The sequence below is a fragment of the Plodia interpunctella genome, chromosome 5, assembly GCF_027563975.2.
Source record: "Plodia interpunctella isolate USDA-ARS_2022_Savannah chromosome 5, ilPloInte3.2, whole genome shotgun sequence".
Taxonomy (NCBI): Eukaryota; Metazoa; Arthropoda; class Insecta; order Lepidoptera; family Pyralidae; genus Plodia; species Plodia interpunctella.
Genome location: NC_071298.1, coordinates 3,556,323 through 3,576,000, shown reverse-complemented (window position 1 = coordinate 3,576,000; position 19,678 = coordinate 3,556,323). Strand labels below are relative to the sequence as shown.

Sequence of the window (19,678 nt, the reverse complement as noted above, 5' to 3'; positions counted from 1 at the left end):
AAATACCATCTCAATGGAATAAGCCTTTTCGAAGATTACCCCAAACAAACACACAGTAGACAAAAGTAAAAAAAATGTTTGAGCACTGGCCATGCGTAAAATACACAGTTTTGAAATATAGATGTATGGATGTGATAATATAATGGAATACCTACTAATTCCATGGATAATATACCTAATTGTTTGAATAATTTACGTAAGCAATAAAAAGGCAAAGGTATAATACAGATTTTATTTTCATAATATCATATACTCAGATATAACAGCAATGTCTTCCCCAATCACTCTTCTCAACAATATTTACACTAATCCTGAACAATTTCCTGATGATCAAGCTAAATATTATTATATTTATTCGTAACGTATATTGCTTTTTATATTTTCGAGATTTCACGTTTCCTCACCAATATCCAACAGAAATGTTCACATCCTTGCCTGGTCCTCATACATCGATAATTAAATTCTAATTATACATTTACAAAACTTCAGCGCACCATTACATGATGGCTGTTTAATTACACATTTTTGCTACACGTTTTTTTTTACAATATTTTTTTTTGTAAATCTATGCGACAATATATTTTATCTCTTTTATACAAATGATAGTATTTTTTGAGATAAATGAATCATTTTAAAAACATTGGTTTTAAGCCGCAGCAGAAATAGGCCATTATAAAGATAATAGGCATGCATACATTTAAAAATTGGATTGTACACACTATTTACTGTTTTAATAGTTATTATAATAAAACTTTGTTTAAATATTGTACACTACTATCGATTAATATAAATAAGATGTGCGATTTATGCACAGAAATTACTAAATCGGTATCACATAACATAATATTAGATTAAATTATGACTTATTATAATATAAATAATAATATCCGTAATATTAATATGGCAACAAAATATATCTACTAGCTAAGCACCTAGACCAGTAGGACTTCAGGTATTTACAGTCGGATCTGTACAGTCGTACCTTATATTATTTTGTTATCATATCACTCATGTCTAATCGTTATACTTTTCTCATAAAATTATTGCCAACCAGCTAATATTTAACAACGATTAAAGAATCTTTAATGAACATCAATTAATTAATTTATTATGACAATAAACAGGTTTCACTTCAAAATTTTTAAATGCAGAAGTTTCCGTTACGCTTATATCTAAGTAGATACGAGAATATTTACAAATTGAAATGAGAAAACAACACGATATGCACTGTACATTATTGCAGACGATATCATTTTTTAAATGCATCAAACACTGCCTACATCATTATCTCAAGAGATTCCATAAGGTTTTATACACACTGTAAATAATACCGAGCCGCTTAGGGCAGTAGCAATATGAGTAGCTTCATCTACCCATAGTGTCTTAGGTGAGCGCCAAGATAGCGCGACGCGTCAATATCTCATTTATGTACGCACAGCGTCGCTACGCGTCGTGCTCATTCAATCACTCAGCTAGGACTTGGGATTAGGCGAGTTACTCTGGACATGGAGCTAACATGTCTATTCGTGTCTATTAAAGTCAGACTAATGCTCTATTAGCAGTCAGAGTTCACTCACACTGTCACACTTGATATGGTAGAAATCTCACTGGGTGAGCAGAGAGTTTGGTCACAACTCTAAAACCCACGCCGGGTTTAATTAAGACTTCGAGTTAGAGAGATCAACAGGGCTAAGCTCAGAACCGCCGAGAGCGACCTAGGCGAGGTCGCCGCTGATGTCTTTGGTGTAGAAGGCTGGATCGCCGTCTCTCCAGTGTTGAATCTGTTACCTATTAAAGAAATAATAGCTTTGTAATTTTTTGTTACATCTGATGTTACAAGAACTACGTGGTACATAAACAAAATAAAGCTTACCAATTTCATGAACACCAGAGCCTTCACCGGAGCCCTCCTGGTCGTAGGGGCCCTCATCATCGTACGCTTGTCCAGACCCTGAACCGTCCTCTCCTGCCTCGTCCCCTTGCATGAAGGACTCTGCTGATGGCATATCGCTGCCCCATGAGTTCGTCACCAACAACTGTAACAATATTTCTATTGTAAACAAAACTAATGCTATATTTCTTAATTATCCACTTGTTTACATTATATAGATAGTAACAGAAATGAAAATGCTCCTTGACCTGTTTGTGGATTGTGGGTAGAAGATATGCGAGACTTACTTTCTTATAAACATTTTTATGGCTACTATACTAGCTGTGTCACTCTCCAACTATCTCCACAACAAAAATCACCTCAATTCAATGCTCCGTTTTAACGTGAAAGAAAGACAAAGAAACACAGTTTAACATGTATAATATTGGTATGGAAGTATGGATGTGAAGAGGAAGATTTAAAAATGCTTGTGAATTAAGCTCGGGTATTATTTTTTTGTAGTAAATGGATATTATTAGTAGAGACATAAGAAAGGATAACATATTACGGCAACCCAAGACTAAGCTACGGTATGGAAGGTAAACATGATGTAATTTATGCAAATAAAGAAAAAAATCACACCTATTCTCAGCTACTATCGTTAGATGGCTGATAAATGTCATAAAGTGTCTAAAACGACTTTAGCAACTTCAAACATCTGGAAGCGAAACGAAAATAAATACAGAAAATATTATGAGTATGTAACTGATTAATGAAGTTTAATTATAAATCGCGTTTATTGGCGTCTTCGTAAATATGATTTTATGTACCTAATCGTGATAGAATCTCAGGCGTACAAGGAGAGACGCAGTAAACAGGTTCCTCTTGCTTTATGGCGATCGCCTAGATTTTAATCTCAGATAAATGTATGTACATTAATTAATGTTCCATTCACGACGTATAACTTATGTTTTTGTGTTCCGTTTGGTGTTATGTACAAACGTGCTTCCCTTATTTATTATGTGTGTTTTGAAAATATACATTTGGTCGTGTCCTCCTAGTGAACAATATACTGTATCCATTGCCATCTAGAGGTATAAGTAAAAGACAAAACATTTTTGGTGTTTGAAATAAAACTGAATTCTAACTAATTTCATATGCCTCAGCCATTGCAGAATTCAATGCTAATTCTAAAGTAGAAGACATACTACATAATCAGAATAGTGATATAGGTGTACCTGTCTTGCCTGTCGTAATTTCTCCCCGAGAGCAGCCATTTCGGACACCTTGTCCTGTGGGATCCCACTCTCCATCTCGGGGTTGTACTTCTGATCGGACAACGACGCTGATTGTACCAACGGCTTCGTGTACCTGTGGCAATCGTAACGAAGGTAAATTTTAAAGTAAATTATCATCTGAGAACTCCGCTCGTGTGTATATTTTTTTCTAACCTTTTTCTTTTCGATTTTAAATCGTTTACTAAACTTTCGCTTTTATAATACTTATTAGTTTGAGTAGTTAGGATTAGGATATTTTTGTATAAGTATACTGATCTGAATTTGTATAGTTTAAAATCCAAAGTAAAATTATGTTATAGTTCGACAAATGTATACGTAAACAGAGTTTTTATTTGAACCAATTGAATTGTTTCCTCTCTTGCCGTATTACTTGTTGGATCTAAAAGAAACCCTTTGTAACAAAGGGCTCAGAGCAAATATTGCAATCTGCCGAGAAAACAAGTTTTTCTCTTCCTCAATGGAGACAATCTCATGAGAGATGAAAATGTTCAAACTTTTGCCATAATTCTGAAAGAAAGTATACCTAAAGTTTTGTTGAGAGTCTGAAAAACAAACTTTTTTTATTATATCATATTAATTGTTTAAAAAATATTACTTTAGAAACAATCGAGTGTCCGCTCTTGTGAAATTTTCAGTTTATTCCATTTGTTTACTAACTAAATATAAACCTAAAATAGCATAGATTCAGAAGCTGATAAAATATTAGTTATTGAAACTGTGCATAAAGCAGGTCAAACTAACTCTCTACAACGCAGCTCGTGCCTCAGTAAATACGAGGATGGTGGTAGAAAGGAGGAACATCTATGTAAATGGTTTTGTTATACATGTCACACATGCATTATTGCAAATTTTATTGTTAATTTAATTTGCATGCTAATTTAGAAAATATTGATGAGATGGGAAAATATAAAGTTTTTTAAAATCACGTTTATGATTTTCAAAATGGAGGAGCATATTTAATTAGAAACAAATACTCACTCTCCAACAGTATCTCCGTTCCAACACCGCTCATTGCCCATGTCAGCGAAGTCCTGCTCCTCGCATATCTCATCAGCTAATCCGTAGAACAGCTTCTTGCGTTCTGCCAGAGAGGCAGTGAACTCGAGTATGGTGGTGTATAGTGGGGGCACGGTGTCGTCGCTCCTCCGCGTTGGGACAGTGGGCGCTGGGGAGCTCGGTTCTGGAACTGTGGTTGCTGTCGGACCGCACTCTTGTCGGACCTGGGGACAAGGAGGTTGAAATTATTTACTATTAAATTAATGAAAAAACTTGACATCTCAAAGTAAAAAACCTAGGCTAATTTCGAACAGATTTCTTCAGTCCTGATCAAAATCTTGAAAGAAAGTTTTCGAAAATAGGATTCAAATATGATAGTAACATGTTTACTATCCTAATAGTTATCATGATGAATATATGGTACGCCATAATACGATTAAACCAGTATAAACAATTTCGATGGTAATATGACCGGCATGCTTCGCAAACCCAACCGGACAACATATCTCATTACGCCGTCACATCCTCGCCAACAGGTAAGATCCATCACGTCCAGGGACAAAAACAATGGATGCAATCATGCAAAGATGAAGATAAATTGCTGGCGGTGCGGTGCTCATATCGTTAGTCAGCCATCAGCCATCAGGGTTTGGCATTCGCGCGGAAATAGCGGGAGAGCTCGTGCGCATACAATGTTACGAATACAGATGGTACACCTTTTTGTAATTCGTTTACCATGACACGCCCACTACTGACCGTAGGGTCATAGCTCAGGCTTATGGTCAGTAGTACCTACTATTAATGGTACTAGTCAATGGTACTACGAACACTACGGGCCGTATTATTTGGTGTTATACGGGTATTTGCATCAGATACATGTTTATGATTGTTAAGCTCGTTGTGTATATATATATTGTGTATATATATATATATATATATATATATATATATATATATATATATATACTATTTCTATTCTAGCTACTTTAGGAAGTTATAAATGTAAAAGTAAGTTTGTATACATTCCTATTCATCTCGATAAAAGCACTGTTCTCGTAGGAAAAATTCGCTGGAGCTGCGGGTGAAAGCTATTATTTAAAAGAAATATAATTATCAAAGGCTATAGAAAATAAATCCTTGTTTAAGTGACGTCTAAGTGTCACTTCTGTAATGATTTCTAATTTGTGCGCGAGCGCAGTGTGAACGCCCGCAGCGACGCGCGACACACGCAAATAAACTATAACAAGTACAGCATTGCGGCCGCAAATAGGCACCTATTTCGACTTGCACACCATTTGCACATGCTGCTCATAATAATATGTTCAGCTCATACCTGTCACAGACCAACCAGCACTTAATAAAGGTTTTACACTCATTTACAACAACTATCGCGGAGGCTGTTTAAAATAAATGTCTACTCTACCTTTTTGAATATTGGAATACCGAGAAATTTTCTATTATTTTTATTTTGTTATTATATTTTTCTGGTTTTCTGCAAAAGTGAATGTGAATGCAGGAAGCTTATCTCAAATCACTTATAGGGTAACCAATAAATTCTTAATAGTCAATTGCAGAACAGGGTATGTATGTGCTGTGCAGTGCCTGGAATCCAGATTGGTTCTTTGTCCAACTTTTTCCTTATAGAAAACTTTCTAAACCTAGAGTTGATGTATGGCAAGGAAACTAGTTCCCAAACAGTCTTCGCAGGAAAAGTTTTATTACGTCGCTGTCATCTAACCCGGCGTGACGGAAAATGCTGAGTTCCATTCCCATGCAATAGATATCCAACTTTCACACAACTTTCAGTGTAAAAGTGCGAGGAATATCTAAAAATATTGTATAGATACGCAAGTTTTTATTTCTTTGAGTCGACTCATTGCTAATAGTGGTCTTAGATATTATTGTCGCCTAAATGGAAATGCTATTACGTTTATGACTCCCATCATGGTAAGTAGCTATTATATACACACCAGCAAATGAAATAGTCAAACAGTGTGCTGGTTTCTTCACGACGTTTAACTAATTTTAAACTTTCATGTTTTCCTTCACCGGAAGCTATAGTGGTGGTCTATTTAAACTACGAGTACTATACATAAGTCCATCGAAATAAATCCTTACGTTTGGTAGGTAGTAGGTTTATAATTTATATATGAACTCATGTGCCACGCGTTGGAATTAAACCTGGGAGCACACTGCACTACAAAGTGAGCCACTGAATAGCAAATATACTCGTATTCTTCTACTGGATCTATCGTAGGCTCTTGGGTACATCTCAAATTGATTTATATCCAGTCAGCAGCTTCATGACTATTGAAGTTATAACTATATTACTTACAAACTCGCAAGAATTGATTACCTACGAATGCTAATCATAGCGGTGTGATTAAAAATATCGCGATCATGAGATCGATCTTTATATCGCTAATCCCCAGTTCAATGGCCGCGGGGTATTTAGCAAAACAGCCTTGTAAAAAGCCGACCATTAATAAAGTAAATTTTCATTAGCGCGTGCGTTTTATGCAAAGACCGGATCCCCGTGGCGTAGCTATAGTGGGCAGTAAGTGCACAGGGGCCCCCAAACTCGGAGCGCTCCGAGGCGCTGTGACCAGTGACAGTCCTTTACTCATCATTTCATGTTACGTACTCACCCTTTTAATTATAATTAATAAAAGTTAACAGCGTAGCGATAGAACCATTTCGTGTTTAATCGCGTATTTTTATATACATCATAAAATAAAAGTTACTGGAAAAGGAATAAAATGAAAATATTAAATGGATCTCAGAAATTTTTGGAACCTCAAACAATGATAACATTGCCATCTTTTTTTATATCACATTTAGTAGTTTTGGATTCAGTACCAAAAAAAAACTTTGTAGGCGTTAATTAAAATAAAATATTATGGGTTATTACCTTAGTACACACACATTATTTATACTTTCTATTTTCATATTTTTATAAGATTTTTAAAGAAGGTTTATTATATTATGCTGATAAAACACTAACACCTAGTTAGGTGGTAGTAATAGTACTATCATGGTGACCATCTTTTCATATAGTAGAACCTAACAAGTTTGTTGGAATGGGGTCCATATATCTCTTGTGCACCAGAGCCTACATTATCTAGCTGCGCCACCAGCTCCAGCGCCTTGGGTGAAACAAAAACGGTATTGAAAAAGCAGTCTGGGAGTATATTGGAAAGCATCGCTTGCTGCGGGTGGGCCTTGTAATTACAGTGGAACGAGCTATATATAAAGCCGTATAAAAGCCCCGTTGGCGATGCCACGTAACACAATGGATCAGTATTATCGCGGACAAGAAGTAGGCTTTAATTAAAGGAGGCTTTACGCCATTAGTCGCTCGGGACTGACAAACAGGTGTAAAAAAAATTCTAAGAAATTTTAGTGAAAATTCTTGTATACAAAGGTATTTAAAAATATTCGTAAAGACGTGCTGTAGTTTTATTTTAGTGTTAATATTTTTTTATTATTTAGTAGATAGCACGCTTTCCAAATGGGCATATACTACAACAACACGTTTGTGCGAACGAAACGACATGAGGATATGAATCAGCTTGTCCTAAACACTTAATATGGAACAAGCGTTTAAATATTACCCATGAGGTGTCCAAATTGTACAATGGTTTACAAAAGCGCAACTTCCGGACCGAGATGAGACACCGTGAATGTGAATTACTCGATGACAACATCGGGACACCGGGATTTCCGATTCCTATTATTATATCGAATAATACATAAGTGACTAACATAACAAATGTATCAGCGGAATCAGAATCGCTAATAATTACATTCCATTGTAGTCGACACCACTCGCCACTAAGTCAACACAGCACTTACAATTACAATGGTATTTAAATAGGAGGGAAAAAGCAATAACAAAATATGCACATGTTTCATATTGTTATACCTAAATAAATTTCAATAATGTTGTTATGCAAAATAGCTTCAAAGAGCTCCTGTCTGCTTAGCATCAAATGGTACCTATTTATTAAATCTTTAATGGCAGACGTAAACAAATTGGCCGAGATAAAATCAATCTGTTTTATAATGTATTAATTATGAAGGAGGCTTGATTGGATGTCATTGAAAGATTTTTAGGCAATATCTAGTGTGGGCGTAACGATACCGATTGTATCAACGATAAATGAGTTTCGATAGGTAGTACGCCCAATTGAACTGAATGTGACAAGTTGATTGAACTAAAATCAATGTCTCTAAAAACAGGGCTGTCGAAATAAATGGATCAAGTGACATTGAATGTACATAAAAATACAATAGACAACACAATGATCACATCACTATGAACAGTAGACACGTAACTAAATAATGAATAATACATTAATATAGGTTTCTTTGATGCTGTAGTACTTCTGTATCCATTAGATCTCCAAACGAGATAAGTGAATTATGAAATAAAATTACATAAATAATAAACTGGTTTCGCATTAGACAAACTAGAGAACATAAACTTATATCAATGATTTTCTTTAACTGATATATTAGTTGAATGTGAACTTGAAGTAGCAATTCTTTATGTCTTCACATTCCAAAGAAGAAATAATTCGAGACGCAAAGACATGAGTTTATAGGCGACTTTTATTGTTTAAAATATATTAGTGGACGTTCGGTATATGGTTTGATAGGTGCTTGAAATTCGGTCAAACGTGTCGGATTGTACGGTAGGCGGATTAGCGCTGGCGCATCAACATTCCTATTGTCTGTGAAACCCATCTGTTCTAGACCAGAGGTTTAGACAACTATGATTTATATGCTAATCCGTATCATCTGGAAGATATATCTATTTTAGGGGCCACAATTATTAATTTTCATAAATAGGTAGGTAAATTTTGATAATTGTATGCGCACGGAGCGTGGAGCTTGTGTAGCTCGAAATTATTGTTATTTATAATGTAAAAAAAGAAAATAAATGAGTTTATATGTTATTCAGGTTTTCCTGATGTAAACATTCTGAATCAACAAATCTTGGAAAATAATTTATTTTCCGTACTGACACAATACAAAGTATAATTTTAATTAAATGAAGCCACAGCAAAATTAATGGAATGAAGTACACAGACGGCTGAAATTACGTACCTTCTATAAGAATTCCAATGTTCTTTGTTCGTAAATTTCAATTTAATTTTATGATATGACATAGAACGTTATTACGATTCTAATATATACAAAATATACCTAATATATATAATAGGTAAAAATAATCAACGTGGAAATTAGAAAATTTAGAAATTTAAAAATGTTTTGAATCGTCCACTGATGGCCACCAATTAACTACTGTATTCAAATTTAAAGAGTGCTTCAGTTAACCAGCTTAAAATTCTTAATTTGAATATTTATTACCAGCCAGTAGTAGACAAGTCTACTGGTGCCATAAACAACTATTGGTCTTCGATAAATAAAAGTGATGAGGTTGTATATCAGTATTGCGGTTCCGATTGGGGCTATCTAGGTTGTGTGTATGCGCCCACGCACGCCGCAAGCCATAGGAAATATTATTTTAAACTACCATTATAATTAAAAGTAATGCTCGCTCATTTTTCACTCATTCATTTACGTCGGACATTTAATAGTAATGTAAACCTATGTTCTAGATATTAAAAGGTAAAACAAAATACTTGCCCTAAGTTATACAATCTCTAATAGCACACATTCTTATCCATAGGTACATATTATAAAAAAGAAAACTTTTGCACGGATTTTTATGCGGTTCCTGATGATCCCTGAGGAAGGTTTAGGTGTACTTATAATTTATTTTGTTTTTAGTCTATAGTGAACCCAGGACGGGCCGCTATTAATACAATAGTTCTAGTTTTCATATCTTCTAAATATTTAAACTAAATATGTGAAGATAATGAATAAGGTTTTTTTTTCGCGAACCCGCTGTAACTTTAAACTTGCGCCATATTTCGCGAGGTGAAAGCTCACGCGTGGGCGGGCGCCGGCGTTCTCTACAACCATAGCCACGACTCCATGGAATATGAGATGCGGTCGGATCTCCTCGTAGGTGTATTGTTGACTTGCAATTGCGTGTCGACGACCTCCCCTGCCGCGATGTGCAGATTGCCAGTGTCGTCGCGCAAATTTAAAACTACAAAGTACTGGTCTATGCTTCTTGTAGCTGTATGTAAAATAGTTATCGGTTTTATTAAGGGTTCGAAGTTAGATATAAAATGATTTTCAATAAAACTAAATACGTATATACGTGCTACGTTCATTCGTAAGAAGTTCCTATATAAATAGGAACTGTATAAACAGTGCTGTTTATGTTGATAATGTTTGAGCAAATAAACCTATTTTCTTTCTTTCTACGTATACCTAAAGTACTCTGGATTGGATACATGGAGTCGATAAAGAAAATTAATAATAGAAATATGGATTTTAAATGAAAAGCCAACTTTAAAATCCTCATGTAAGTACATAAAATGTTTAAAAGTAAATGGTATTATAGGGCTTTTTGAAACTCAACAAATTAATACAAATACGAGCTAAGCTAGCAAGATATAAGCTTTTGATATTCGATCTCTCGAATAGTTTCTCGAATTGTAGGTTTCGCTAGTAATTATCTATTCACTCCCATTTGGAAATAAATAGATTTAATTAACTTTACACGGGTGAAAGGGAACAGCAAAACCAGGGAGATCACTTTGTTCTTAATTACCCAATAGAATTAAGATGGCCGCGGTTGCAAACCTAACATGAGATCTATAGAAAGCTAGATTTTTTTGTAGCCGGTTTTATTATGCCAACTCCACACGATCTGCAAACTATTCGCCAAATTTTGTTGTGTCGATGTATCTTACATTGCTGGCTTTTGCTTGCAGTAAATAAGAGTTCTCATACGAACAACGCTATGTTCGTGCGTTCGCTTCGACATGTGTCTTAGTTCGGTGACTATGTGGCTGGCTTTAGGTGCAAGATGACTTTAGACTGAGCTTGATAGATGACATCAGCGGAGATGCAATTAGGTACAGGTGGTAGACGCAGACGTTAGCTAAAAGTGGTGAGCCGTTGGCTCAAACATTGACTATAATGATTAGACTAATGTAGTGTACCAACATATTTTCTTGCAGTTTTCACTCACTAAACTAACACTTGTGATAAATGCAGTTAACGTTAACATATGTAAATATGTTTACAAATTGTACTTTTGCGCAATGTAAGTAGTTTAAATAAAAAATAAAGCGAGGCTTTTTCCCAGTATTGGGACCATAAGGTCCCACCCAGAAAAATATCAGTTACCACGCTTTTTAGATATTGATACAGTATGTCTTTAAACATATGATAAATAGAACCAAGACCTGCAAAGCTTTTTATTATTTCTAAAGAACACATGTTTGTTCATAACGGCCACAATGACCTTGGCGACAGGAAGACCATATTCCTCAACAGTCCATGAGTCAACGGATGTAGGCACGTCCCGACGTCTGCAATTGCCTTAATGTATCTATTGTCTCGTCACATTACCCATTTCTGAACAGCTGCGGCGAAATTAAGTTCTTGTAAGCGTTTGTGATGTAATATTAGGGTCTCGGTCACCGCAAAACTTGGATGAGAGCGAAAAGAATCCCAGGTTCGAATCTCCTTTATTCTATATATATGTACCTACTTAGTTTTTGTATACCATCAAATGTTGGTTTTTCAAGCAAATGCTTTATAGGTTTAGCTAGCATGTGAGAAGAATATTCAGTTTACAGTTCTTTCCCTTGATTGGCTTTTATAATATAATATGGGCAGGAGAAGAAGAGCATGGGCACATTCTAAGTTTTTATTTTGCTCTCAGTCGATAACATGAAAATGCTAATACGTAATGGTATAATACAGCGAATTCTTATTCGGCTGGACAGTTGAATATTTTATCAAAGAAATTCAGTGGCAATCATCTCGTCAGAATCAGCTTCATCGTGAATATTACATTTTTATGATTACGAAGCTCGTAAAGAAACTATACAATGTCTCGTATTTCGTGACACATTATCACGCGAATATAGTAAGTCGAAATTGCGACGACACTTTTCGTTCAATTACTCTAAATGGATGTGCAAAAATGGAGATCACAGAAAAGAATAGATAGTTTTATCAGCTACTATTTTTATTTTTATAAGCAAGTTTCTGCAGTTTCTTAAAGCGACAAAGCTGTGTGTCTACTATCTCCGTAGATCTCTACTAATACATTGTTTTAGTGAACAAATTGCTAAAAAATATCAATTGACTCTTTGGAGATTTTCCTCACATAAAAAATCTAAACTCAGACTCCTATAAAGTGTAAAAGATATTATTTATCACCGCGCGGAGCGGCTCTTTAGTCAGCTCATCCTGCTGCATTGTCATCACGAGATTTGACTTAGCGTGGGTCTGAGTTGGTCCATATTGATTTTTTAACATCGTTGGTCCATAAGAACTGTTCTGTATATAACTACATTTTAGAGGAATAAATGTGCTCGACATGTCACTGCAGTAACTTGTATCAAATTAGTATTATAGCGAGAAATATCCGCGCTCTAAAATTTCCATTTTGTTCATAAATTACTGCGATTGAATTAGGCTCTCCATGAAGGCGGGAGAATTTATTCCTTTCCATTTTTTTCTTCGCTTTTACTTTTGGCAGGGAATTGCTTTTAATGGGATTGGTTTAGAGCATTAACGCGGAGATAAAGCGGCTATTGGTTCATTAGAGGCATTTTGTTGTTGCAACAGTGTGGGCAAACTGCGACCCCGGCCCACAGGTGACCCACCGTGCATCGGTTTACGAGGGATAGAAATAGGTATAAAATACACGCGTATTTAGAATGCGCTTGCCTATATATATATATATATATATATATATCCGTTGTTACGAAGGGAAACATCTACATGCATGTAAAATTACCCGTGAAACTTTATGTAGTGATAAAAGGAGAAAGAAATTGCTGTAAATATAGCTGGTGAAAGCAATGATGTTTACTGTACCTACTATCATTGTATTAGACAACCGTGTTGATACGAAGACTTTATTGCTGGAAAAGGCTGCATGCACAATTGCCTTTTACTTGCTAACAGAGAATAATTGAAATGTCCCGCTATATGGATCACGTGTGGCATTGTGCCAGGACTTCCAATAAAGATACTTCAGAATTGGAACTTACAATGTTATATCTCTAGTAACAGATATAGGTAAAGGTTTAATCACTAAAATTTAGTATTAATTTTGTACAATCAGTGGGCACATGTGGACAGATTTAAGAGCTAAGTATTCTCTATAAATAGGTATAAAATACACGCGTATTTAGAATGCGCTTGCCTACACGATAAACGGTTGCAAAGTAACAAAGTTGTAGGTACATAGTAATTGTACTTACTTAAAGATAATAATCATTTTAAGGTATGAACAATACTAAAAATAAGAAAAGATAATCGAAAAGCAAAGAAGTTCGTATGATAAACTGCGGCCAAGTTTAAAAATTCTACGCTTGTCTTACTTTACAATTGCAGACCCAATAACTTTATAAGTTTTCAATCCATCGCCGTTTGATTGCTGGTAGGTAGGTATCACCGACACTAACTAGTGCTACATCTCACAGTGCAGTGTAGCGGCAATTTCATGTTAAAATGGCGTGCGAAATGTGGAACTTCTGTGGCGCAGCGGTAAATCAAACGAAATTATAGTGAGTAGCAGTTGTGAATTCAGCGTATATTTCATCGTGCAGAAAATTATCTCGTTCAACAAGAACGGATCGCTGGCTGGAGGAAACTGGGAAATTATGGATGCGTCCGTTACTTGCTTTATTTGTTTGCCTTTTTTTTATTTTTCATTAGACAATAATTTCCAACCATAACTATAGTTACGGTTGGAAATTATTGTCTATAATTAATAAAATTATTGTCTAGCTGCTACGACTGCTCACATACATACTAGCGCCATCTATCTAATTTTTCTCGAATTAATCAATGTTTTGTGCATCTAAAGTCGTCTTTTTTAAACTGTAAACATTTTGTTTATTTAACTGTGTTATCCTTGACAGCTCAAGTAACTAGATTGTTATTATTATACATTTTATAATAATAACGAAACTAGTTACTTGAGCTATACTATAAGTTATGCAAAACTTTAATATAATTTCCTAAATTGCCCCCTGAAAATCACCCTTATTTGAAAAAATATTTACGCTGCACGTCTGTATTGGGTCATAGGATTATACCATCTTATCAAATTAGCTGTGACAGACTGACGGACAGGCAGACACATGAGTGATCCTATATGGGTTACCTTTTTCATTTTAGTACGGAACCATAAAGAAACAACAAAATATGTATTGGTAGGTAGCTGAACCATTACTACCTTACTACAGTAAGTGCCTAATAAATAAGTAGTTACAAGATCTGTAAAGTAGCTTTAATTCAACTATTCAAGTCTAGGCCCACGCGACAGCATTAACACCAGTCACCGTCACCACCGGATCTCTCTAATCCCGAACTGAATACCGCTTTAGAGCTAAATGGTTAAATGCGTCCGGCCACTTTCTAGTACCACACTTCAGAACACGCATCAACCACGAACTGGATTCAAACTGCTTGCAATCATTGAATTGACATTATCTAAATGGAAAACGTAACGATAATTTGAATTGAAATGTGAATGAGCACGACAGCTCAGCTGTCATAGGATCCAACATTAACTCGCAGACCTATAATATAATATTTTACAAGCTTTTACATGTTCAGTTTCACCTGTTCTGACGTCTGTCTGTATATCTTTCTTAAGTTAAAAACTCATTTCTCTTTTTTTTTATCGAACGGAATTCATGCATTCTTTGCACATGTCAGCACACAAACTGTACTAATTTCTATAAAACAGCAAACCCTTTCGTTTCAGAATTTTGTTCTAGGTAATAAACTGTGAACAAACGAAATAAATCAAATTTGCGATGTCGCCTCGTTCTAACTACTATCACGTCTTCCACCAGTCACTGACGTAATCTTGTTCTTCCATTTTGAGAAGGTTCGCTCTCGCAAAATGTTCTGAACATAGTACATTTTTTTAGATATACTTTATGGTACAACTTAGCTATATCTATTTGGTTTAATGGTTGCAGTCAAACACCTTAACCTTTACCGCCATAAGGCATTCTGCACCAGTGTACAGAATGCCTTATGGCGGTAAATTTTTACATAAATTTTGTATTTATGTGTAATTAAGTTTTTAAATAAACAAACATAAATTTTTCGTCATAATTCCTAATTGTCATAAATGTCAATGAACTAACCTTATTTTCCAAAGTGAGGTGGTTTTCCAAGGCATACATAACAGCCAGAGTGACGCTCTTCTCGATCTCCCTGAGGACTCCATCAGCTTCCACCCGGACCAGCCGCTCCAGGCCCTCCACGTAGCCTGCCCAGGGTGCGTCCAGCTCGGAGACTAATGAACCAAGGCACCTGTGCACAATCCATTTTGTTTATTTTAATTTCCAACAATTTACTCTCTTAAACAAAAGACATAATATGTTCAGACAGGACATAGCTAATCTAGTGTGTAGGAATAAACTATCGGCAAAACTACCAAAGTACCGCGAACTGTTCGCCGATAGATTATAGCCGACGTATGACACATATAAAAACACGATGTAGTCAGTATTGCTACTATTAAACTAACAACAATAAATATTAAATATAATGATAACGAAGTGGAACAGAAGGGGTAGGGTAGGAAATTATCATTGATTCTTTAGTTTCAGACAGGAAAAAGTAAAATATGCTTCTGTTTCAAATCTCTTGGACAAGTCTGTGAAAACTCCACGCCCACTCAAAAAAATCAAATGGCAATATACAAAGATTACTTGCTTTTGTTCCTGCATGAAAAAAATTAAACGAAGTTGAAAGACAAACGGTGATGCTGGCCCGTAAGGTACTTTATGAAGTTTTGACTTCAAAGGCAATTAACTCTAGCTAACTGGGGCTAAGCCTTATTAAAGCAGCTTTTAATTAACACAGAGCGCAGATTCGAATCCACTTCATTTTCATTCCTGGAAAAAGATATTGTACGTTTTGCGAAGTACAAATTCAGTTTGACATTTTTCCTTTTCAATATTAGATAGTTAGGTAATTTACATAAAAGTGCATCACCTAACATAGTGTAGCAAAGCTGAACAGCTTATATAATCCCCTGAAAAGCATGCATTATGTCTAGTACTTCTACGTATAACCACATACTGTGGTTATTGAAATTACAACCTCCTTTTTAATAAGTATGATTTTCATAAAGCAAACATAATAAATTGTTAAACTCTTCAACATTGGTATTTGTTAGCAGTGCGCACAGCCAACCTTCAGCAGTCTACTTGAACACTCTTCACGGAAAGACTGCATTTGTTCACATTCAACAGTCATCTTGTAACATTTTTTATTGAAAAGACGCATACATGTGATGATACATGACAATTTCAGTTGTAATTTTTGTTCAATAAAAAGATTCGATTACAGTCACCTTATTATATGAGTTTAGAAACTCACCCTCGAGCGACATTGAAGCAATAAGCTCTGCACGGTTTGACGTCATGGCCTTTGCAGTGAGCGCAACCGACCACCTTCAGCAGTCTACTGGAGCACTCTTCGCTGGCTGAAGACAGCATGTGCTCACTCGCAGCTAGCACTCCTGCGCCGGTCGCTAGGACTTCCAGCAACGTGCGGGCTGCTTTTATGGAGCGAGACAGCGATGTTCCCATCTGTAAATAGTTGCACAAATTAGACACTGTGTACGTTGAAAATTAGAGACTGATTTGTATAGTTATAAGAGTTAAATGAAATTAGGTGCATCGATAAATTGACATTGTTTGTCTTGTACTAAAAATCTAAACCATCGAAATAAATCAGTTTACCTACCACTGGATTAGCCTACCGACCATTTTGTCATGCCGTAATGGATCGTTATTCAGTGAGGCAAAGCGAATTTATTGGGCATTAGCCGTACCCGCGACTTCGTTTTCATGCGGTTCGAAATAAGTAATACTTATAGGTTTTTACATGAAACCCTTAAATAATCTTTTCAACTGAAGAAAGCAGGTGTTTGAACCTATGCGTAACTTAGATATGTATTTATTGACCCTCGCAATTTTCCCGTAAGTCATGTAAGATATTATTTTGGTGTTCGGTGGAAGTTATGTTCGTGCCAAATTCCAAGTAAATTGATCTACCTACTTAGCAGTTCATCATTTGACTTTCCTATGGGACTCTTACAATTCGAGACAAAAATTACCTATGTAAGATATTATACCGTTATACTTACTTTATATATAAAGTAAGTTTATACAACTTTTCAAAATTAATAACAAAATAAAATACCTTTAGAGGGACATCACCAAACGGCTTCACAGAATCGTACGCATCTCTCAGACATGCCTCATACTCCACCGTGAACTGCTTGGCTTCCAGTTTCAGCACACTCTGATACGCCACAGGGAAAACGTTCTCGAAGAACTTTCTAGCACTTTCTGCTAGATTTCTCGGTGGTTGGGACCCGCGCGTGGCGTCATCGTGGTCGGTAGTTCGCAGAGACGTTCGGATATCTTCGTAGAATGCCGACATTGGTGCTCGGGTCCGGACAGCGTGTCCACGATACATTTTGGTCAGCAAGTTCCCAGTCTTGTTCTGTGAATGCCGCGACAGCTGCATCAGGTGATCTGTATAGAAAAAGGGCACAGATAAGACACAGTACTGAACTAGAAGGAATAATGGTGAATATTCATGCAAGGTGTGCTGGCTTAGTTTAAAGGTGGGTAAGTCGTGCAGTTTTTTTTCTCTCATCTCTCGCATTCGCTCATGGGACTCTGATTGGTGTTACAAATATAATAATTACTAAAATAAATCACCTAAAAAATCATAATATAATCAAAATATTAATAAAGAATTCGCTAGATGCGAATGTCTTGCAGTCCGAATAAAATCAACGAATATATTAGCTTAGAACAACGTTCTGACAGAAAGCTAAAAATTCCTGCTGATTTTATTTGAAAGTCAAAGCCGAACCGAACCAATCAACTTATTCGACGCTCTCGCCTTTCAAACTATTGGCGAAACAGAAATGAGACAGTGTTGCTTTTATACTGTGAGCTGACAATATTGATGTAATTTTTACAGAAATACAACTTTGGTTAAACCATTTTATTGTCTGTGCAGTTTGTTGTGGCGTATTTGTTGCGCCCTAGAATATTTCCATATCCTCCCGAGGTTTCATACAAGGGCAACGGGTGAGTTGCACCGTCAAATTTGACGTTGATTTTAACCGGCGCAGCGCTGACGTTCAAAATTGCGTACCTACTTTGCGTTTTTTTTGCGCACGTCAAAGTTGACGGTACCATAGTGAGTATTTCTAATTCCATGGACGGTACAACCCACTCTTAGAGACATACAACCTTGGCAATTTAGCTGGGTCTACATCACGCAGGGTGTAAAATAAAAGTCGAATTTTCAATTTTTTTATGCCAATTCTGAACATCGCGTCAGTTCGCGGCTACAATGGCTCGCGGGGAAGTGGAACTGTTTTCAGATCTTTTTGTATCTTTTCTGTTTTCTGATATTTATGTCTATAACCTAGAAAAGAGATTAGGTGCTGTTCGAGATCAGGAATATGCAGTATTGGATGGGAGAACCAATATTACTAAACGTAAAGAGAGAATGGCGGGCTCAGTGGAAATCCAATTCCAATTTGCTTGTCTGTTCGTTAAAAACAGTCAAATTCATAGTTCAAATTAATTAAATCATTTTATAACAGAAACTATCTATGTAAAGAGCTTATTAAATTGGCAAACACCCCGAATATTTGATTTCATAGTCTATGGCACCTGCTTTCCGTCCTGTTTTATCTCTCAGGTATAGTTCCGCAGTTGAAATTAGAATGACATTGAGACAAGAATTTCTTTTGCGAAATCGAATCTTTCTCAATAAGTACACTCAATATACCTACAAGATTTTCAAAATCGAGCTGTATATAGATGTGATCATTAAATCTTGTATAGGGATTAATTTTGAAACTCGGTGGGTTCAGAGTTCAGGTTATATTTTTGACACTGACATTGACACTAAGTTTTTTTTAATTATATGGACTAAGGACGAACTTCTTACATCTGGCAAAATTCGGCAAAATGGAGTTCAAAATAAGGAGTATTGAAATTCTTTTGAATTCTATTTTGCCCATTTAGCCCGCCAGAGTACAGCACTGTATGTTAGGTACACAACAGCTTTGCCGCCTTTGCTATATCGATTAAAACGTTTATTTTAGAGTAGTTTATTAATCCTTTAATTATGTAGGCATTAGTTTGTGAAAATATACAACAATGTAGCATATTCGGGTGCCGAAATATTGAGAAAAATAGTTTTCCACAAGATAAAAAAACTGTAATATAAGGATACGCCTCACGCTGTAATTTTCTCTTAATCTTTTTTCTGTAAGAAGCTCGGAACACTTCACACGGAAGACTTTAATTAAAATATGGACTTCATACAGGTAAGA

At 35.8% G+C, this 19,678-nt stretch overlaps 1 protein-coding gene across 1 annotated transcript in view; it reads right to left on the bottom strand.

Moving 5' to 3' along the window:
- Window positions 1-218: 218 nt before the first annotated feature.
- The window catches only part of dally (division abnormally delayed), an 82,395-nt gene continuing 62,935 nt past the window's right edge, over window positions 219-19,678 (bottom strand). The window contains exons 3-9 of the mRNA XM_053745227.2: window positions 17,512-17,849; window positions 16,684-16,895; window positions 15,441-15,609; window positions 4,147-4,388; window positions 3,109-3,241; window positions 1,874-2,036; window positions 219-1,788 (exon numbers count right to left, since the gene is read on the bottom strand). Coding sequence (XP_053601202.1) covers window positions 1,655-1,788; window positions 1,874-2,036; window positions 3,109-3,241; window positions 4,147-4,388; window positions 15,441-15,609; window positions 16,684-16,895; window positions 17,512-17,849 — 1,391 coding nt within the window. The 3' untranslated portion in view covers window positions 219-1,654. The remainder of the gene's footprint in view (window positions 1,789-1,873; window positions 2,037-3,108; window positions 3,242-4,146; window positions 4,389-15,440; window positions 15,610-16,683; window positions 16,896-17,511; window positions 17,850-19,678) is intronic.